The following is a 21,289-nucleotide window of genomic DNA, read 5'->3' as shown; positions in this document are numbered from 1 at the left end:
CCATATTTGGAGCCTTTGCTGCATAAAGACTCCAAATATTGGAACCAAAATTAGAGCAAGAGCTCGGTGCACTCCAACGCACTGGGCTTCATATATATATTAAAATAATAATATAATATATATTATTATATTAACTATTTTAAATTATTTAATAGATCATCTTAGCGTTATTATTTTTTAATAAAAAATATAGGGTTATAAAACTCTTATCGAGATTTTTAAAATAAGATTAATATTCAATAGTTTCAGAAGTAATTTTAAATTATTATTTTTTTAATTAAACGCATCGAAATTATATTACACGAAATAAACATCGAAATAAGCATTATATGTCGTTAACTAAAAATATTAAATTTATATTACATAAAATAATTTTTATCAAACATTAGATGTTTAATATTATGGTAAAATTTAAATTAATTTAAAAATAATTTAATATTAGACTCATTTTTATAAATAATAAAAAAAATTAAATTTAAATTAATTCAAAAATAATTTAATATTATACTCATTTCAATGATATTACTTTTGTTATAAATTGATTAGTAAAATTAATTATATACTTAGTTTAACTAACTAAAATATTTAATAAATGATATAAATAGAATTAAAATTATTGAATATAATAATTAGTGGGTAATTTTATCATTTTCAAAAAGTTGAAATGACAAACGACAAACGGAGCTCGGCTCCATTTTTATGGTGGGGCTTCAAATTTGGAGCCCCATTATTCTTAGCTCTAAATTTAGAATTAGATTTAGAGTCCCATTAGAGTTCAATCGGCTCCAAATTTAGAATTTAGAACCCAATTAGAATTGCTCTAAGTGGGTTATCACGTAAGCAAATAAATTATTTTATAGTTGCTAAAGTGTGAGATAGATGTTGCTCATTGAGTTTCTGGTTTCTGTAATTGTTCATCATTTGGTTTGAAATCTAGCAAAGAAAGTTTCCTGAGTTTTGTTTAAATTTCTCGTTGCTCAACTAATTTCATCTGTGTTTGTTGAACTATTTTACAGAAGAAAAAGAAAGGATTTGCGAATGGTAAAGTTATATATAAGTTGTGAATCTCAAAGAAGTTGCGTAGATATTACCAAGTGTTATATGCAAATTTGTTATGATTACCCTCCTAGTGGCTACTGGTTAGTGGTTGTGAGATGTGACGATTGGAGCGGTGGGAGGGATCCAATTTGGTACTGCTAACAACTGCTCGCCGCGAATAACTTGGAGCACCCACGGCCCACCCAACAAACTCACTCGACTTCCCAAGCCTTGCTTGGGATATATTTCACCTCAAACGACATAATTTCTAATTAATTGAAAATGTAGGCAGATTTATGCGGGGTTTTTGTGCCTTGTAAAAATCCAACTGTTTGTTAGTTTGATGCAACCTTGAATTACATTATTTATTCCTAGTTTTGTATCGTGGCGTCTTTCCTTTTGTGCATTGCTTCTTGCTACACTCTTCAATTAACTTTAAGCAAACGTTATTTGCATTAATTATTCTTCTTTTTTCCCTTTTTGTCCTTCCGACTTGATGGTAGACGATTAAATCATGCAGCAGAGCTTATTCAAAAGGATGTAAAGACATTATTTCTCAATAAGAAAAAAAAAGACATTATTGAATATTAACGGGTGACTGAAAATATATAGTAAAGAAAAAATAGTGACCTCATAGACGTTTCAGAAATTTTGTTTGACATAGCATTTTTTTTTTTTTTTGACAAAGCATTTATTAATATAAAACTATATTCAAGTAATTTGTGATGCTATATTAACGAATAGGTAATGAAATTTCTTCGGGTACCGTTATAGTATTTCAATGCGGAACTTGTTGTCATCGTCAAAGCTAATTAATCTATTTTAATTTTATGAGAAAAAAGAGCTAGATAACAAAACTATTAGTAGAGCTTATTCTTTTTGTGGAACTTTTTTACATCTAATTAAATATTGCAAAACTGGATTAGATTGAGAGACAAAAAAAAAAAAAACTTTCTCCAGTTTCTCCTTGTCGGCTTCTCCTCCTCCCCCTCCTCCTCCTCTAGTTTGTTTTTTTTTTATTCTTTTTTCCATTTTTTTTATAATTAGAAACATTGCTTGTTCCATGAACAAGCCTAGAGAAGAAGTATAATTACAAGTAACAAACCTTCATCAAGCCAAAACCTCATCACTAAACAGAGGATTTCCCAATCGTCTCCGCAGGACCGCACCCTTGCCATCAATACCCGGCACCGACATCGGTGAGGTATCGCCACCGAACCCGCCTCCACGCCGTGCTCCGCCGTCTTCGACTTCTCGATCTGGAAGTTAGTCATCGCTGTCGAAGTCAGTTACCGTCTCCTCCGCCATATCGAAGGTACCTAATCAAACCCTCCTCCTGACCTCCCCCATGGAAGACCCTCACCGAACTCGATGAGGAGGGTTTCTCTAGCCTTCTTCTTCCAGACTCTTTCTAAGAGATCTGAGTTTCTTTTTTTTCATCTTATACAGGGTGCTTATTGATTGTTTGCCTTACTGACAGAACAACTCCTTCCCCTCTCCTCTCTCTCTCTCTCTCTCGCTCGCTCGCTCGCTCTACAACCGAGCTCAGGAGATTCCTCGAGAATATTTGCATTCCACTAACCTTCTCCTCGAGTAAGCGTCCAACTCCAATTCAGTTTCTTCCTCTTTCAATAGGTTCTTCTCTGTAGCCTCTTTTCCCTTTCTCTCTTGGAGGAGGATCCTCTTGTTGCAGAGCTGCCTTTCTTTTTTCATTATCTTTCTTTCTCTTGATTAGATGGTAGCCCTCCCAGTGGGAGCAAACCGTCCCCCAAATTTTTATCTTTAATTCTGGGAAATTATAGATCCTTCTTTTCGTTCTTTTCTTTTTCTGGATCACGGTTTGGTTCTTTGCGAAGATCAGTCACGTTCAAATTCTGTAAATTAAAAAAAAAAAAAAGTTGAGATTTGTATCATTTGGAATAGGAAAATTTGAATCTTTCTGGCCCCTATTAATTCGGAAAATAAAAGATCTCCTTTTCTCTTTTCGCTGCACAGTTGCTCCTCGGTGGAATTGTTTTCACTGAGAATCCAATAATATTGACTTGATTCAGTAAGGATCTGCACCCTCTTTAGAAAGATCCACAGCTGTCCATATACGGAGGTTGCATTGATTCGTTCTCTTCTAATGCTCTCGGTAGTATCAGAGAATTAAGGATGCTTCTTTGGAGAAGGTGAAGGTTTGGAGATATATCTGGAGCTCATTTAGTTATGAGGAAAAATGGGGGTATCCACTCCGGGCCTGCAAGGGCTTTCAGCGATAGAAGGTGGCTTCTTCCCTTCTTCGCAAGCTTGCTGGTTTCCTTCACCCTTTTCTTGGCCACCATTTTTGGTCTCTTTTCGTCTCAGTACCATGGCGATTCACTCTTCCTAGATGTTATTACTTTTGCCAACTTGGATGATCCTGATGGCTACTTTGTGGAGTCAGATGTCAAGAAGGCCCTGGACGAACATCCCCACCTAATGGAACCCGAGGCACCCCGAATTGCTTATTTGATCACTGGTACAAAGGGTGATAGCCAGAGGATGAGGAGAACTTTGCAGGCTATATATCATCCCAGGAACCAATATATTCTGCATTTGGATCTGGAGGCTCCTCCCAGGGAAAGGATAGATTTAGCAATGTATATCAAGAGTGATCCCATGTTTTCAGAGGTTGACAATGTACGATTGATTGCCAAAGCCAACTTAGTGACATACAAAGGTCCAACAATGATTGCTTGTACCCTCCATGCCATTGCCATTCTCTTGAAAGAGAACTTGAAATGGGATTGGTTCATAAATCTCAGTGCCTCAGATTATCCTCTTATGACACAAGATGGTTAGTATTGAAAAGCATGCTAATATTTTCTCTCTTCTTGTTCTTTCCCTGCTATAGTAACTTTTATCCACTGTACAATCTATAAATAATGTGTTTATATGATTATATCCTCAACCATTTCTCATCTCTAAAGTGTGATTAATTTCATAAAATTTTATATATTTCACTATTATTGCACCTTTCGTAGGAGGGTGTAAACCAAAATCGGTGTTAATCATAATCTTTAAATTTTGGATGAAAATATCAAAATCCTCATGTAAGGTAGTATTGGCAGAAGTCTTGATGGAAATATATCCACAAGGATGACCAGAATTATGCTCATGCATATGTTTGTTTCATTGCTGGGAAAAGTCTTTGATGATTTAACATTTATTGGATGGAAATCATACCATCCTGGTTGATTGAATAGCAAACGCTCATAGTTAGAGTTAGCAATAATATGTTTAGCAATCCCTTTAGAAGAAACAAGGAAACAAGTTTAGCAGAAGACATTCTTTAAAACTGATTTCATTGCTCATCTGTCATGTAAACGTTGGTTATGTTTCACAAAAGTAAACAGATGTATGTTTACAGCCTCTGTAGTGGAAAGGTGCAAATTGATCAGACATTTTCTTTATTTATCTGTTTATGTTACTAGTCATAACCATAAATATGTATTAATGTTTTGTATTAAACCAGTGCATGTAGAAATTAGAAAACCTATAGTTCTATTGTTGCTGTAGGGCAACATCCTTTTTCTGTGACTTAAATTAGTTGAGGTTCTCCATGCAGATATACTTCATGTATTTACTTCTTTGCCAAGAAATCTCAATTTTATAGAGCACATGCAGATAGCTGGTTGGAAAGTGTAAGTTGAATTAATTTTCTTTTTAATCCGTTTTTTCTTTCCTAATATTGCTGCATGCAGTTTTAAGTCCAGTTTCGTATGAACTAATAATACAGGACTCAGAGGGCAAAGCCAATTATTGTAGATCCAGGCCTTTATTTATCCAAAAAATCTAATCTTCTTGTGACTTCCGAACGGCGGCAACTGCCAACATCTTTCAAATTGTATACTGGTAAATTACTTTGGATTCCATATACCGGAACTTTGTCTTGTATCTCTTTTTCTTTTCCAGTAATTAGTAGAACTTTGTTCTGTCCTATTTGTGCGTTTATAGCTAAAAACTTCTTATTGTTTTGCTAAGTTTGATGCTTGCAAAGCTAATAGTCAACTAATTATTCTGTTAGTCTTATTCATACTTGTTCTGATAATGTTATTTTATGATTTTATCAGATAATATTATAATAACCTTTGGGTGAACATCCTAAAAGGTTGTTGTAGATACAAGTCATTAGTATACTTGGAGCATAAGCTCTGAGGGATGCATATAAGGCCCCATGTGCTTCCATGTTAACTATACCAAATGATCCTTCAAATTTTGAAAGTTGTACATTAAACAGGAAACAGTTTACTATTCTGAAGAAGGTAATAAATAACTAATATGGGGCATTAATAGAAAACAATTATATTGGAATTCCAGATAAGCTAATGCATGCAGCATACTTACCAATTACCACTATGAAATGATGGCTAACCATTATATTTACATTTTTATCTTGATTATCCATCGTTTCATTACTAATTACACTTGTACCTATCTCCTGTGGTGCAACAACATACTAAAAACTTTTGTATTATTCCTTATTATCTTAAAGGTTTGTGTCGACCTTTACCTTTTTTAGCTTTTATACATTCCTATATGTTTAAATAAGCTTGAAATATTTTTTTCAATACACATAATGTAGAATGCTCTGTGTGTGTATATGCACTGTGATACCTTCGTTATCTGTTTAGATGAGATTATCGGATTCCTGGCTGCACTATAGTGTTATTTCTTCCAATGCTAGTGAGCATCAAGTATGGCATCTTAGAGTAAGATATGAAGTTAAACCAATGGAATAGATACTTGTGTAAGTTCATGCTGAACTGAACCAACTGAACCATCACGTTTCTTCACTCGGACTACCCATAGAAGGGATTTCAGCACGTTTCAGCAGCACATATTTATACTTTATAGAATTTGATTGATCTGTGTAATAGATGTTGTTTCAGTTCTGTTATTCTTTTTATTATTTATACTGTTACCTCGCTCAGGACCACTGGTTTTTATGCCAGGTTCTGCTTGGGTGATGCTGACTCGTTCGTTCCTTGAGTATTGCATTTGGGGATGGGAGAATCTTCCCCGATCGATCCTGATGTACTATGCCAACTTTATCTCGTCGCCTGAAGGCTATTTCCATACAGTCATCTGCAACTCTGATGAGTTCCGCAGCACAGCAGTAGGCCATGATCTTCATTACATCTCCTGGGACAACCCTCCAAAGCAGCACCCCCACTCCCTCTCCACCAAAGACTTTGACAAGATGATAAAAAGTGGTGCGCCCTTTGCTAGGAAATTTCCAACGGATGACAAAGTCCTGGATAAGATTGATCACGAACTCTTAGGCCGGTCTGATGGCCATTTCACCCCTGGAGCTTGGTGTGTTGGGAAATCAGACAGTGGGGTAGATCTGTGCGCCTCTAGGGGTAATGATTCTGTGTTCCACCCAGGTCCAGGTGCCCAAAGGTTGAAAGAGTTGATGAAGAAACTGTTGGCTCAAGATTTTCGCAACAGAAGCTGTTCATCACTGCCTTATGACCAGACCAAGAGAGAATGGATTATCCATTGATATGCACATGGAAATTTGACTGCAATTTAAAAAAAAAAAAAATCCTTTTTACTTCTTTTCAGCAAAAGCTAGTGCACAATACACGGAAATTCGGTCTAGAGTTTGATAATATAAATGGATGCCACATCATTCAAAATTGTTGGTGGCATGTTTTGATCTAATAATGATACTAGTGATCTCTTGAAAATCCAGTCATTTGTTGCGATCGATTATTGATACTAGTGATCTCTTGAAAATCCAGTCATTTGTTGGTAGGGTGTGAGATCCGCCTAGGAAGGGGAAGGCTCACTTTCTCGACCTTTAATAGTATCCACTAAATTGATTTTAGCTACATATACGTAACATAATTTGTGTCACATCAGAAAACTCAACAAGAATTGATGTATTAAATGAGTTAATGTAACTTAGCTGTGGAACAAGAATAACGAAATTAAAGGTATAATATTACTGCCTTCACGAGCGTTAAAGAGTCGAAATATTACAGTAATCACCTCACATTACATCCTCCTTTTCTTCTTGATCAATATATTACGTATGAAAGTAAAAGAAAGAAGAAGAATATATCCCGGTGCATGCATACACCACTTTTTCTCTTCTTTGATCTCCCTCATTCTCAAGCGATAGATTCCCCGCTCCTCTCTTTCTCACTCTGAAACAAGCAACGCTCCTGTGTTACCATGGATGCAAGGGATTCGTAACTATCTCCCAAGCCAAGTAATAAAGGAGGATATCAGATTAAAATTCATTAAATTAGGCAAAAGCTCGATCTGTTTGTTTGCATGGAGTGCAGATCGAAATCAATGGCCGCAGGCAACAACAACAACAACAACAGGAGAAGCCATTACAGTGCGGTAGTGGTGGTGCTGCTGCTATTGCTAGCCCTCAGTGTGGCTGTGGTAATAAGAGCCCTCGTACTGCAAAAGATGAGGGAGGGGCATGTCAGGTTTGTCAGTAACCTGAATAATTTCAAGTCAGACAGATTTAACAAGATAATAGAAGATAAATGTTACAGATATCATGTCAGGTTTGTCAGTAATGTGAATAGAAGTCTACCTTCTGAGTAAAATTGCTTCTCCCTCAAACTTACACTACTACAATTTTGTTATCATGTATAAGAAAAGAATACAGGAACTTGAGATAAAACAAGAAATAAGTTACGTCAATAAAACTTTGGTGGAAAGAATGCATATTGCTAATAGCTCTGGATTGATATTAAAGAGAATCTCAGACCGACTAAAATGGAAAAGTATATCAAGAAATAAGAAGATACCAGAGCAAATAATTTCCAAGTATAACTAAATATTGATAATATCCCTGGAAGATACTAATCTTCTATCTTGCATCTACCTTCAGAGACACTACATTTCGACACGTGGGATGCAAAAGAAGACATTTGCCAGAACATTCACCAATAATACCTATCTTAGTTCTGCATGGATTGTAAATATCATGTAGATATAGAATATTACTTAGCAAAACTCCAACAATATAAGATCTCATCACTTTATCTAATCATCTCTCTTCTCAGACATTTTTTTTTTATATCAGTCTATTAAAGTTAAGAACCTGGCTAGCACCCATTTATTCTTTCAAAAAGGTTGGTACATCCAAAAATTTCTCTAGCTATAAGAGACAGAAGAGGCATGCCGACATATGCTAATATGTATTTACTTTATTTGCAATCTCACATGGAAACCGAAGGTTGCATTCTTATATATAACCAACTCATGTCCATCGAAGGGGAAAAGCGCAAGAATAACCAAGAATGTAAACCAACAATAGCAACACATAAAATATGAGTAAGAAAGTAGACCTAATAATTACCTCTTCTATTTTTTTTTTCCTTAAAATTCCTTCTTTCCACTGAAAATCTTGTAACCTCCATAGCCTAGCAAACCTTGGCAAGTACAAACTGTGGGACATAAAAAATTGCACTTTCGTTTTTCATGAGCAACTCATGAAGAGACGTTCCTTATACAAGATATCAAGAGATAGCAATGGAAAGTGGAAAGAAGGAAAGATAAAGAACCGCACAACTGCATTTTCAAAAAATATTGCCACCTCTTGAAAGTTCTTAAAGATCAATTAAAAATGTCCTGAATATATTGAAATATCTGCAGCTTTAATGTAAATGTCCTGAATATTGGTAAAGATAAGAAAAGGCTGTCATTGTAAAATGTAAACTCATAAATCATAATATGTTATAAGGAAGTCCAAAGTTATGGCTACGGTCGTCATGGGATATGAATGCACTAAATCAAGCACAAAAACAGAAAAGATGGGTAAAGATGCCCTGACAAAGTTATCATACAATATACAGATTGTTACGCACTTAGATATCATGGAGAACAATGGATAAGTCAAATGTCTGAGTTTGTCTGAAATATTTCTAAGGAATAATGGAAACCAGCTCCATATTTTTCCTCTCACTATAGAAACCCAATCATCAATAATATTATCATGGAGTTGTACATAGGAAAAATAACTTACATGCTCGTCCTTCCATTTAGACGGACTGAGTGGTTCTTCCACATGTTAACCTTTGGAGGTCCGTGATGTTCTGCAGAAGAGCAAGCAATGAGAAAGATTATTTACGAAGAAGCTAAATGGTGCGGTGCGCAATGAGTGCCAAAATTTTCCGATTAATACTATTAGTGCATCATCATAGTAATTAATATTAGTTGTTTAACGAGAATTAATAATAATATTCAGCTTGATCACCGCACGAAAAAAAGAAAAGAAAAATTCTTTGATGGCAGTTAGAATCTGGAAAAAACAGGAGCCTTGAGAAAACAAATAAAGAAAAAGAGAACGAGTACCCGCAGACGAAGAAACCGGGCAGGGTAGGGGAGAACTGGAGATCGTGAACTCAAATTAAATGCTACTACCTACTGGAACAACAATAAAACTATCCAAATGGCTTAAGGAGAGAAGAGGAGAACTCTACCGGATTGAGGGAGTGTGCCGGTGCGGTGGAGGGGGTGGGAAGCAGCGGCTGTAGGGTGGAGAGGAGGAGGAGATGTCGGGCTCGACTCTATTGGGGTTTTATTACGACTTACTACGGGAGTACGGGGCCTGGGGGCGGGGGACGGGGGCCGGCGGCTGGGGAATTTGGATAGGAAAACAAAACTATCTTACTATTGGTCACGTGTTAATCAAGTGGTTCAATCTGGGCTTGACGGCCTGCAATTTCGAGCCCGGCTCAGCGGACCAGGCCGTCAGAGACAGCGAGGTCATTTTTCCCGAAAGGCCGGCCAGACTCGGCCCAAAAGATCCAGACGTCATCAACGGCAAAGTCGAGAATAAGAGAGCAGCAGTGTCAGTATGTTGGTTAGATCCATTATCTCGTTAGGCAGGTTTGGATCCTGCTATTTGCCTATATATATATATATATATATATATACTGAAAGTTACAAGGTCGGTTGGCGGGTTAACGGGTCCATTGTCATCTTTGACGGATATGCGATTTGTTATATACGCGAAGCTTTAGACAACTCCTATAAATATCAGAGAAAATCCATCGACTTCTGTTGCTTCCGCTTTCCTCTGTCGATTTCCCCGAGTAACAGAGAAAACAAAGAAAGGCGGAGATCTCTCGGCTCCTAATTGCTTGCTTGCGATTCTCATCCTGAATTGGATTCCTTCGGAGATTGCAGTAATCGATATGAACGAGAAGGCTTCAGTTACGAAAGAGCTCAACGAGAAACACAGAAAGGTCCGGATATATATATATATATTTTTTTTTTCTCGATTACGATATTTCGTTAACCGTAGGTAGATCATCATTTATGTGAGAGAAATTTCGGATTTTCCTCTTCCCGTTGTGCGAAATTGGAGAATTAGGCTATCTCGAAGCTGGTATTCCGAAGATCTTGGTTGAGGTTCTTTTCCTTTTCTTATTTTAAGCTTGTTTACCCCTTCTTTTGTGTTAACTTCTGCGTAATTATTCTGTTCCTTGATCTACGTTCAGATCAGAAATGGAAAAATTGGAATCAAGTGGTTCGGTCCTTAACCAAAAGAGCATCATGTGAAATGAGTGCCAGACAATTAGAAAAATAAGAGAAAGCCTGATCTTTAGGCCAATAGCATCGAGATTGAATGATCCTTAATGCGTTCTTGGCTGTTCTCCTATTATTGCAATAAAAACTGGAAGAGTTTGTGCTATTTGACTAGCACGTCATCTAGAAACTAGGTTTCTTGGATCTATTATTTACTTTGGTTTAAACTGTCTTATTCTTGCAAGCACATTAGACCAAGAAGCTAAGCCTCCACTGTGGCGCCAATACTTTACAGACACTATTTCTAAAGAAACAGTAATCAGTAAACTTTTGGTGCATAAAATTTTCTGCAACGAGCCTGATCTCTCCATATATCAGAGACAGTTAATCTGTCTTCTTTTTCTTCCGTGACACTCCTACTTGTTACTGCGTTTGATGTTTTTTGGAGATTATGTTGAGACATATTGCAGTTTCCTTAACTTTCATGTGTTATTTTGGACATTTCTTCATTCAATTTGCAGATATTGAATGCACTTCTCAAATTGCCAGAAAACAAAGAATGTGCTGACTGCAAAGCCAAGTAAGTATCTTGGACCAAGATGACATTATTCTAGTGAAGTTGATTATTGTGGCATGTTGTTATGCTAATTCTGATGTCATTGCTTATGCATCTCTTTTAGAAGTATTAACTTTCCAATAGTAGCTACTGACACCCTATTGTGTCTCCTGTCAATATATTAATCTTCTCTCTTTTGTTCTACTGATCCTTTTTAGTCAAATCTAATGCTTGGCAATCTTCTTGCAGGGGTCCACTTTGGGCAAGTGTGAATTTGGGAATCTTTATATGCATGCAGTGCTCTGGCATCCACAGAAGTTTGGGGGTGCATATATCAAAGGTCATTACTGTTGCTAAATTTTAGTCGGTTGTTATTTTTTTGTTCCTACCTATTCTTCAAATAAACTGAATATGTAATTTGACAAATAATTGGAACTTTTATCGCAGGTCAATGAATTTTAAGTGTCTCAAACTACTGTGTATTCTATACTATGTTTTTCATGATTAATTTTTTTTTAGCATTTCTCGATCATTTACTTAATGTGAATTAGCCGTAAATCAGGGTCTAAGTGAAGTCTAATATTATCTCCATGTTCACCTTTAGGTAAGATCTGTTAGGCTGGACACATGGCTCCCAGAGCAGATTGCGTTTATCCGAAGTATATCCTCTCGTCCTCAGGCTTGTTGATTTACTCAAGAAATGGTATGCCATTTTGGAAGTACTATATAATTTGTCCTTTTGGCTTCTAATATATACAGCAATGGGAAACGAAAAGGCAAACAGCTTCTGGGAAAAAGAACTACCTCGAAACTATGACAGAGTTGGAATTGAAAATTTCATTCGTGCAAAGTATGATTGTTTTAGTACTTTATGTGTGCATGTTCTGTTTATTGCATCTTTACTCATAAATTTATGTTTCTATAGGCTTAAGTTTGTCACTGCTAATTAAGTGCTTGAATTTATAGGTACGAAGAAAAGAGATGGATCCCTCGTGGTAAAGCCTTGCCATCATCTTTGAAGGAGAAAGATGATGTCGATTCCTTTTCAGAGCAGAAATCTGGTGAAAAAGGTGGACACGGACCGAGAAACAGCATAAAATCTCCTACGGAAAAAAATACTCGTTCACCTTTCAGTGCAAAGAGGGAAAATCTCGTGATTCCTAAAATACCCATCCCGGTATTTTTTTGTCATTGCTCATTTTGAACAGATTTGTGTAAATTTTATTAACATCTACATTTTCGGGATGGTTTTTTTTTATCATAACATGGTGTTTTAAAAGATCGAAGAAAATAATATATTCATTATTCATAAATTAGCTATAGTTCCATCAAATATGCAGTTTTTCAATATTATGGAAGTTGTTCAATGATGCATATCACAATCTGAAGAAGCACAAAGCAGTTTTAAATTTTAATTTATGTGTAGAAGATGGTTAGTGACACCTTTTCATCATTAATGATTATATTCTCTTACAAAGACGTAATGCTAAGTGCTAGAGACCTATTTCTCTATGTTCAATACTCTGCCTCAGTAAGGTCCACTTCATTGATATTGTTAGTAACTGAAGAAAGATTTTGAAATTTAATGGCAAGATAGAATTTGTTCAATCTGAACCAAAGACCTGCTGTCTTAACAAATTCTAAGTAGCCAATTGTTGCAAAAGCATAGGCAGTTGGAGAATGGTGACATTCATATTTTTAATTTTAATCCCTTCTACTTCTATGTGTTCATATAAACATGCAAGAAAGGCAAGGCTTCATGTCAATTGGGCTATATCTTTTGTAATCCAGATATATTTACCATCTCTCAAGTCCTTATAATGCATGCATGATACTTTTGAATTGTGACGATAATCGGGCATACTTGGCTAGGAAAGGATGCCAGTTTTGATGGCTTACCTCTTGCAGCCTGCATCGGTTCTTTCTTGCAAATCAGTTAAGTTTTGATGTCAAGACCTGATATGGCTTATATAAACAATTTGCTGCGTCCAGCTTGCGCTCTCTATGGTGTATTAAGTTATTAACTATTATAACTGGATTTCTTTTCCCTTCTGCCTTCTGAAATGCTTCTTTTCTGTATTGCCAAAGAATGAAGTAATATGTCTGATCTCTGATTAATTGTCTTATCACAATTGAACTGACAACAGGCATCCTTTGGACCAAAAGCAGAACTTGTTACATCCCAGGCCCACTCTATGCTTACTGCCAAGATACCTGATACAGTTGATGCATCAGTCTCCCTCTCCCAGAAAGTCGATCATGCAACCAATCTTGTTAACATACTTTCTGTAGATGAACCAAGCAATCATGAATTAGAGTCATCTTCAGTTGATGATTGCGGATGGGCAAATTTCCAGTGTAAGTTGTATTGCTGTTCTTAGTCGACGACTACACTTTATCTCATTGTCGTTTGGAACTTTGGCATGGTTTGTGAACACTATTTTCTAATCGTACTAACATAATATGACATTATTTCAGCCTCTTTTCTCTATCTCTTTGCTACTTTGGATAAGCAGTAGTTAGTCTGTATTAGGAGAGATTTTGCAGAACTCAGGTTTGGTTCATAAAATTTGCAGCTGCAGAAGCATCCAGTGCCATGGGGATAGAAAGCATCTCAAAATCTAATGAAAGTAAGAACCAATCTGCATCCTCAATGGAGGACCTACTTAAAGATTCAACATCAGAGATATTTTTGGAGTCAGAGAAGTCCCCAAAGAATGTCCCTAAGAGCCGATCTGCATCTTCAATTGAGGACCTGTTTAAAGATTCATCATCAGATGTTCCACCTCTGCATCCAGAGAAGTCACAGAAAAATGCGAAAAATGATATAATGAGCCTCTTTGATAAGGTTAATTCTACTTAATTCTTGAAAAGTTCTTTCATGGGAGTGGTAAAATTTTAGCACTAACTTGAAACCACTCTTAGTTTCTTGCAATTTTTCTATGTGGTCTGATTTGTGATAAAGTGACATCTAACAAATAGTTGTGGGCTTAATGCATATAGTATTTCATTTCAAGTAAGAGGATGGGGCTGTTAACACTTCTAGAGTTAGCGGATGGTATTGACCAGTGGTCACAATGAAGCAGCTTCATCCTCATGTTTTCTCTTTTCTTAGTCATGATCATTAGTAGCTTAAAAGAGTTAAATGAAAAAGGATGAGTATGCTTACCTTGTTGCTGTGATGCATTTCAGTCCAACATGGTGTCACCATATTCTGTTCATCAACAGCAAGTGGCGTTCCTATCACATCAGCAGGCAATTATCATGGCTGCATCTAAATCCAGTAGTGGACTTCCAGCTCAAAAGACTGGCAGTGCTGTCCTGCTTGCACCAAATGGGAGTTTCCCATGTGGAAACTTGCCAAATGTAGGTCATCAAGTTACAGGAGTTACACGACAGGGAGGAGAAAAGGAGAGCAACAATTTTGGCCAGGTATTCTCCATATTCTGTTTGCTATAGCTAGCTACATCGTTTGTGTTTGCTACAATGATACCAAAAACTTTTATCGAGCTTATTGACTTGTCTAGTGCATTTCAATCTGTAGATAGAAGGTTTCATGCAAGCTCATCCACTTGGAAATTATGGTCCTTTTCCTGCACTAGGGTACGCAGCTCAACTTACTTCTTTCAAGTTTTAACTTTCTGAAGTGGAAGTGGCTTAGTCATTTCTGGTTTTCACTGTTTTGAATTCTAGACTGACTAATTGTTCTAGCGACTTCTATTAGTCTTACAATGGTAATAATGGTGGATCCCAAATGAACTGATTTGTAGGCTATAGCTATCTTATGCACCAAAATATGTTTTACCTTATGTATTATACTCTCTTGTGTTGTGACGGAAGCTATTATACATGCGTGATGAATTGTCCTGAACGGCTTAAATGTGTATGGACTAAGCAAAGACCATCTTAGGCCTCAACTTCAAGATACCGGTGTTGTGGATGATCTATAGGTGACTGGCATCCAAACTTCTAGCAATCTGCATTGTAGATGTGCCAACAGCAGCAAACAAACTATTCTGAAGCAGGGTCTATGAGACTACCTATACCAGTAATTGGCCTCTTTAAGATGGAATCGTTGGTTGTGGAGTTCTGGTTCTAAAATAAGATTTACTGTCTTTATAGGATCATTCGATTTCTAAGTAATCCCTCTGAATGGATGAAATCTGTCAATATCTCCAATTGACTAATTTGTTTGAGATATACCTGTCTCCCGTTCCATTTAGAATTCTTTTTCCTCCACAAAGCAACAAAAATGATGCATTGTTGCTATACAATTATCTAAAATTATTCTCGTTTTGCAGAATACAAATTGCTGGATCAGCAATGCCCGCTAATCATGGCAGTGAAGCTACCAGAGGAGGTAGAGGTGGCGGAAGCAGGGCCTCAGCATCATCTTCCCTCTCTACTCCGAACCAGTCTCTCAGTGACTATGATTTCTCACCCTTAACTCAACGATTTTTCTCCAAAAGTTAACAAGCATAAATTGGACGATGCTGAAGAATTTCTTCTCATCTCCAAAACATTACTAGCTATACAAAAGAATACAGACATTTAGTTAGGATGTTCATGTTGAGCGAAGGTTATTTCCCTTATTTTTTATTGCCGAGGCAGTACACTATGATATCTTCAAGTGTAATAAGGGGGGTCATAAATCATAATTAATAAAGATGGGCTCAATTTTACCAGCTCCTTTTGCGGTTGATATTCCGGAAGTATTTTTCATAGATAAGCATGTGCCAGTCATTGTGTTTCTTGTTTTGCAACGGATTGCAAAATATATATAGAGTTTATGGTACAAGTAGTATTATAAAAAATTAGCCATTTATATTAGAGAATTTTATAAATCATATTATATATTTTACCTCGTTGATGATACCTTTTGATAATTTTATAATCCGACTTTTTTTTAATAATTTTTATTTTAATTTAAATAGTATTATCAAAGAAATATTTTTGTTATAATATATTAAATAATTTTTGTCTGATTCATCTTCTTTTTTTTCTCCTATCTTCTTTATCTTCTTTATTATCCTCACCATCTCTTCATATTTAAGTCGGAAGTTTAATTCCTAAATCAGAGTCAGCTCTTTCTTCTTCAGTGAATCCTAAGAAACTAGCAAGAATTACCAAATTTCATCAAAACCAGCAAGCTACCCTAAGAAAACTATAGTAGACACCTTAGCTGTGTAGCTTGAAACCAGTTGAAAGCACTATAAGACTACTAGTTTCATAGAAAGTTGCACCCTATAGTCAGCATAAATAAATAAGGGAAATATTAAGATATATCTGCATCTTGCAGAGAACTATTCAAATGTAAAAAAATAGAGAGAACTTCACGAAGTTACATCTGTACCTTCCGCATATATGGCTACCTTGCTATATAACAACAATCCATTGTACTCCAAATAGAAAATGTATAGGTAGGTGGTCGTGGTCGGGCAACGATAATTGTTCGTATAAATTCCCACAAGACCATTGGAACTTTATCACACGACTAGTATGTATATCTTTTAACTATTAAAATGTAGTCTAGCTCATTTAAAAGATTTATACTTTTTATACATTAACCTACTTGGACAGAAAGAAGAAGAAGAAGGAGAAGAAAGGAGAGGAGGGAAAGCCGCGGGAGGAAGTGGTGGGTTGTAGTTGGGGGAAAACTAAAAAAATGGTTTTAATAATTTAGTTAATATCATAACTGTGAGAGTGTTAAATGTATTATATTAAAATTTCGCTGCCGTCCCGATATTGGCGGGGTTATCTTTTCCGCATTAAAAGCAGAGAAAAGCATTGCTTGTCTCGAGCAGTGGAGAGAATATATGCTTCAAATGAAATCTCTGTCTTTTTCTGGGTTCAGAAAAAACACCATTCACCACATCAATCGTTTCGACTGGTTCTTCTCTCCTTTCTTCCTCGGTTCTAGATCCAAGCGTTTCAAAAATAATCTTGAAGACATAGTTCGTAGAGACGGTGTTCCAACTCGAAGCCCCATTTGTTAGGGTTTTGATTAGCTTATGCATCCAAGTTGCAAATAAGAAAATTTCCGGCTATCTTCTTCTTGAGGGGGCAGATTTAGATTGAGATTTAGATTGCTGGGTTTGGCTTGAGCAAGGATATGCTTGTATCTTGATTTTTATTTTTATTTTTCTTATCCTTTTGGGATTTGGAAACCATGCCATCGATCTTGACGGCAGCTACTACATTAGGAGCTCACTGGAGGAAATGCTGGAATCCCTGATGCCGAGGGAAGAGAAGCCTAAGGACGTGCCACCCGCATTGCCCGTCCGGCCCGCATTGAGAGGTCGCCTTCCTTCCTCGAGGAGATCTCTGCCGGTGGGCTTCCAGACTGAGAGTAATAACACTGAGCGCCTGGTGGAGGAGGATTGTAGAGAGGAGTAGTAGTGAAGTCGGAAGGCGCAGAAATCTCCTTTTCTGGCAATGCGAAAAGGTCAGAGGGCTACTCACATTGTTCTACTGATCCATCCTTCTTGGCTACTCACTCAGAAAAGGTAGTCAGCTATCGTGGCACCAATGGTTATGTCTTCAATAAGGTAGCTAATTATTTATTTATTTATTATTATTATTGACTTGTTATCATTTTATCCTTAATTATATTCTCTTTCTTCGTAGCTTCATAATTGTAAAGTTTTGCATGTTTTCTATAGAACATACTCTATGCAAAACCTAGTTCATTTGATATTTGTTGTGTTCCTGTCCTATTAACATCCTACTACTTTTCTTCACTTCATTTAAAAAAGAAGATAAGAGTTAACAGTCACAACTCTGTCGATCAACAATGTGTTTGGACATTTGGGCTTCTCTCCAAGAATATTGATGATGTCGACCAACTTGTTATCTTTCAGATACTCTGAAGATGTAATGTCCTATATTTGTAGGGATATCTTGTTAGCAACTTGTATTAATACTCTCCATGGTTGGCGACTCATCGATATCTTGGGAAACATTACTCCTGTGACTTATCATGGAGACTCATAGATAAATTTACTTATGGAGTTCTGGGGAAGTTGTGATGATATTTTTACCTAAAGTTGACACGACGACTTCTCCTTGAAAGTGATTTCGCTGTATTTATGAATCCATAACCCATCAAGGTCGAGGGGAGCTGGTGCTCATTGTTTGCACTCATTCTGGTCTAGAGCTCATGGGAGCCCCTGCATCATAAACTAAACATTTAATATTTAAAATAAGCTTCTTACAATTTCCTCATTGCTTATGGTTGCTTTAAGAATGCTCTAATCTTGATAAGATATGGGATAAGAAATGCAACATAAAGTACAAGAAAGTGAAGTTAATTCCCCTCGACTTGTTTCAACTAAATAGAACATGGTACGATATCCATATATTTATATATTCATTTTAGTGAAAAAAGAAGCACCACCTGTGCAATGCCCCTATAGGTCACCTTCCTATGATGTTTGTAGAGAGACTAACCTGAAATTTTAGTAAAACAAGAAAGTAAATATTATCAATCAAGAGATGCTATACTTCTTGATGGATGACCTTGATTGGAATGTTATACTTCTCGCCATGTCATTTAAGGCTCTACATTCTTTTCTTTAGAACAATGCCACCTTTGATACCTACTGCAAAATAATTTTGTGGATGGGGCAGGATTCCAACCAGGAGCACCATTCCATGGCCCATGCAACCCTCAGTTGTGGCACGTCTTCAGGGGAGAACTTGGAAAGCAGAGATGGAACTGAAACAAAGGGAGGATGAGATTACTGTGTTAAAACAACAACTTCAGCAATATGAGGTCAGATGGTTAGAGTATGAGGCTAAAATGAAGTCTATGGAGGAGATGTGGCAGAAACAGGTTGCTGCTTTGCAGGTCAATTTACTAACTGATTTCTAAATTACTTTGAAGTACTAAATTTGTTCAAACACTTATGAAGATTCAAATGTTTATTAAACAAAGGAAAAAGAAATGGATGCTTCCTGAAACTCTTTTTTTTTTTTTTTTTACAATCCTTTAAATAAGGGGAAGCATGAAGCGCAACATATGACATGGGCCATGCCTTCCCCAAACAGATATCTTTTCGGAAATCAAACGCCCATAGTGCTGTATTTCTTATAAAACTGTACTGCAATTTAAGTAGAAATTCTATGCCCTCCTGATGAGTATAGCACTTTCTACAGATGAGTCTTACCGCAGAGAGGAATGGCCTAGCTACTAATGGCACTGTTTGTCGATCTGGAAATATTAACAAATTACCTACTCTTCATGATCATTACTGTGAAGGTACCATGCCTACTGAGACACGAGGAACTGAAAGGACGCCAACCAGACAGAGCTATGCTTTGCTTAGCTGCCTAGCGAAGGAGTTTGGACAACAGATGCAAGTCTTTGAGGATGATGCTCAGTTCTTATTGAGGTGAAATCAGGGCAGTTAGGTTCAAAAAGGAACCCTATCGATGACCTGCATAAATTGAAGTTACAGTTTGTAGCCTGGAAGAAGGAATACAAGGTCCGCCTAGGTGAGACAAAAAAATCCATTCATAAGTTTGGAAATGTGGAGGGGAAGAAACCACGTAGAGAATGATGGGGCAGGAGACTTTAAGAATTATAGAATGTCGCCTTAAGATGTCTTTGCTGATCACTGTTGTGAACTAACTGATTACTGCTCTGCGTATAACCGGCCTGAAGTCCTTTAAATTCATGGATTCTGGGTCTAGAAACCATCAGTTACTTATTAAAACTTGGTGCTTTCTACTCTGTCGAGGCAAGAAGAACATCTCATGGAATTTTTACTCTGTCGTCATGGTGCATAATAGGAGTATCAGTTTCTCGTTTGTGACTTTGATGCGTGAATTAGAAAAATTACCTGTAAACATTTTTGTGATTCCTGAAGCCCATTTGGGATATAATACAGTTGGACATGTGAGGAAAAGAAAAATGATATCTAACTAGGAGACGAGAAAGACACTTGCATAGAAGAGAAATATCTAACTGCATGCAATCCTTATTTTCCAATGTTTTCTTGATGGCTGCTCACATTGGTTGTTAATAAGTTTTATTGAAAGACATATCTGTGTATTTCTTTTTACTGAAAGACGTGTCAGTTTCTATAGTATTGCTAACTCGTGTGTTCAAATCTTTTTCCTAGAATATTCTTGTGGTACAAGGTACAAAAAGGAAAAGGAAAGCGAGGTAAGGAAAACAACCTGTGGCACCAACTGTTCCACTTGCAGGTTGGTTTCTTTCATAATCATGAGCAATATTGTAAATCTGTCATTTTGTGATACTTGATTATAATGATCTTGGCAATAATTCTATCCTTGAATAAAGTTAAATGTTTTGGTGTGCTATTTACAGATTCGATATCATTTAGGAGATAATATAAGGATGCAGTTAGCTGATAATTGGAGAATGTGTTAGTCATGAAGCCTCACTATTAACATTATAGATTCTAGGAATGAAAAGAAGCTGGAGAAAAAGGAAAGGTGTGGATTGTTCTTATATTATTTTCTTTTAATTATTTTTCGTTTGCTTATTTTTGAAATATTACAATGATTGACATTCAGGAACAATCCTAGAGAACGTTAGAAACGAGATTATGAGTTGAGAAGAAGACACGGGGGCTCTTAATTGGCAAAACATTAGAGAACCAGTCGTACAGTGTCATGTTGGATGTGGCCAATCAATCCAATGGCACAGACAAAATCAAGCCAAAGATCCATCAAATTCGAGAAATCAATCAATCAATCAATCAATTTGATCAATAAATAGAATACATGACAAGGTTTGGTTAATTAGTTCCACACTTACGAGTCCTCCTTATTTTCTTCTCTTTTTACCAGGAAAGCCCACCCTATCCCTACTTCCTACTCCTCGACGTATCCAGGTCTCTTCATCCAACTAGAAAAAGTCAGCACCAAATCCAATTGCTAGCGTACCCAAAACTATGCAGACATTTAAAAAAAATAAATGCCTACCTAAGAAAGCTATACCCATCTTATCCATGATTTAAATTTGAAAATCTCAGTCGATATTATATATATATATATAATGATTAATTATATTTAGACTTATCTTAAACTATAATTTATTTTATATAAATATTCTTTTTTTTTATAACAATTCGATTTTCTCAATTATTTAATACCTTTCGTTCTCTTCTCTCTTATAGTATTAACAAAAACCGTCAA

General features: G+C 36.4%; 3 protein-coding genes and 1 long non-coding RNA gene across 15 annotated transcripts; 3 read left to right on the top strand and 1 right to left on the bottom strand.

Annotated features, from left to right (window-relative positions):
• The first annotated feature begins 1,962 nt into the window (after positions 1–1,962).
• On the top strand, positions 1,963–6,704 carry LOC140799225 (beta-glucuronosyltransferase GlcAT14A). Of its 6 annotated transcripts, none has more exons than XM_073153421.1 (6): positions 1,970–2,353; positions 2,519–2,631; positions 3,034–3,856; positions 4,628–4,703; positions 4,799–4,914; positions 6,015–6,704. In XM_073153421.1, the coding sequence occupies exons 3-6, from the start codon at positions 3,247–3,249 to the stop codon at positions 6,566–6,568; spliced, it is 1,356 nt and encodes a 451-aa protein (XP_073009522.1). In that variant the 5' UTR covers positions 1,970–2,353; positions 2,519–2,631; positions 3,034–3,246; the 3' UTR covers positions 6,569–6,704. The 6 variants fall into 6 exon arrangements, with proteins under 6 accessions (XP_073009524.1, XP_073009522.1, XP_073009526.1 ...); XM_073153424.1 differs by having other exon boundaries at positions 1,972–2,353; positions 2,488–2,631; positions 3,464–3,856; XM_073153426.1 differs by having other exon boundaries at positions 2,220–2,353; positions 3,464–3,856.
• Positions 6,705–6,990: 286 nt separating this feature from the next.
• On the bottom strand, positions 6,991–9,653 carry LOC140799047 (uncharacterized). Of its 5 annotated transcripts, XR_012110942.1 has the most exons (5): positions 9,516–9,653; positions 9,059–9,128; positions 8,393–8,480; positions 7,414–7,482; positions 6,991–7,266 (listed from the first exon to the last, which is right to left on the bottom strand). It is a non-coding gene; the product is annotated as an uncharacterized lncRNA (long non-coding RNA). The 5 variants fall into 5 exon arrangements; XR_012110941.1 differs by lacking the exon at positions 8,393–8,480; XR_012110943.1 differs by lacking the exon at positions 8,393–8,480 and having other exon boundaries at positions 6,991–7,217.
• A 437-nt stretch (positions 9,654–10,090) lies between these two features.
• LOC140798736 (ADP-ribosylation factor GTPase-activating protein AGD5) lies at positions 10,091–15,807 on the top strand. Its single transcript, XM_073152761.1, has 11 exons — positions 10,091–10,283; positions 11,088–11,146; positions 11,372–11,462; positions 11,727–11,781; positions 11,882–11,972; positions 12,089–12,299; positions 13,270–13,480; positions 13,699–13,970; positions 14,315–14,554; positions 14,667–14,725; positions 15,424–15,807. Exons 1-11 carry the CDS (start codon positions 10,233–10,235, stop codon positions 15,593–15,595), a joined length of 1,512 nt encoding a protein of 503 aa, XP_073008862.1. The 5' UTR covers positions 10,091–10,232; the 3' UTR covers positions 15,596–15,807.
• A 1,060-nt stretch (positions 15,808–16,867) lies between these two features.
• LOC140798735 (myosin-1-like) lies at positions 16,868–21,069 on the top strand. Of its 3 annotated transcripts, XR_012110901.1 has the most exons (6): positions 16,921–17,670; positions 18,752–18,971; positions 19,280–19,618; positions 20,248–20,332; positions 20,457–20,584; positions 20,666–21,069. XR_012110901.1 is itself a non-coding variant. In XM_073152760.1 (3 exons), the coding sequence occupies exons 1-3, from the start codon at positions 17,651–17,653 to the stop codon at positions 19,517–19,519; spliced, it is 480 nt and encodes a 159-aa protein (XP_073008861.1). In that variant the 5' UTR covers positions 16,868–17,650; the 3' UTR covers positions 19,520–20,037. The 3 variants fall into 3 exon arrangements, 1 of the variants encoding a protein (XP_073008861.1); XR_012110902.1 differs by lacking the exons at positions 20,457–20,584; positions 20,666–21,069 and having other exon boundaries at positions 20,248–20,428; XM_073152760.1 differs by lacking the exons at positions 20,248–20,332; positions 20,457–20,584; positions 20,666–21,069 and having other exon boundaries at positions 16,868–17,670; positions 19,280–20,037.
• Positions 21,070–21,289: the final 220 nt, after the last annotated feature.

Source organism: Typha latifolia, chromosome 12, assembly GCF_019914945.1.
Source record: "Typha latifolia isolate L0001 chromosome 12, TyphaL0001v2, whole genome shotgun sequence".
Lineage (NCBI taxonomy): Eukaryota > Viridiplantae > Streptophyta > Magnoliopsida > Poales > Typhaceae > Typha > Typha latifolia.
Note: the sequence above shows the minus strand (reverse complement) of the source record. Positions and strands in the feature narration are given on the sequence as shown.

Bases quoted from the DNA above. Each gene is read 5' to 3' on its own strand.
- LOC140799225 (XM_073153423.1), top strand. From the start codon at position 3,247: ATGAGGAAAAATGGGGGTATCCACTCCGGGCCTGCAAGGGCTTTCAGC. The intron at 4,704-4,798 runs GTAAGTTGAATT...CTAATAATACAG, and splicing joins CAGATAGCTGGTTGGAAAGT to GACTCAGAGGGCAAAGCCAA. The intron at 4,915-6,014 runs GTAAATTACTTT...TTTTTATGCCAG, and splicing joins ATCTTTCAAATTGTATACTG to GTTCTGCTTGGGTGATGCTG.
- LOC140798736 (XM_073152761.1), top strand. From the start codon at position 10,233: ATGAACGAGAAGGCTTCAGTTACGAAAGAGCTCAACGAGAAACACAGA. The intron at 11,463-11,726 runs GTCATTACTGTT...GTTCACCTTTAG, and splicing joins TGGGGGTGCATATATCAAAG to GTAAGATCTGTTAGGCTGGA. The intron at 14,726-15,423 runs GTACGCAGCTCA...CTCGTTTTGCAG, and splicing joins GGTCCTTTTCCTGCACTAGG to AATACAAATTGCTGGATCAG.
- LOC140798735 (XM_073152760.1), top strand. From the start codon at position 17,651: ATGGTTATGTCTTCAATAAG. The intron at 17,671-18,751 runs GTAGCTAATTAT...TGGATGGGGCAG, and splicing joins ATGGTTATGTCTTCAATAAG to GATTCCAACCAGGAGCACCA. The intron at 18,972-19,279 runs GTCAATTTACTA...CACTTTCTACAG, and splicing joins AACAGGTTGCTGCTTTGCAG to ATGAGTCTTACCGCAGAGAG.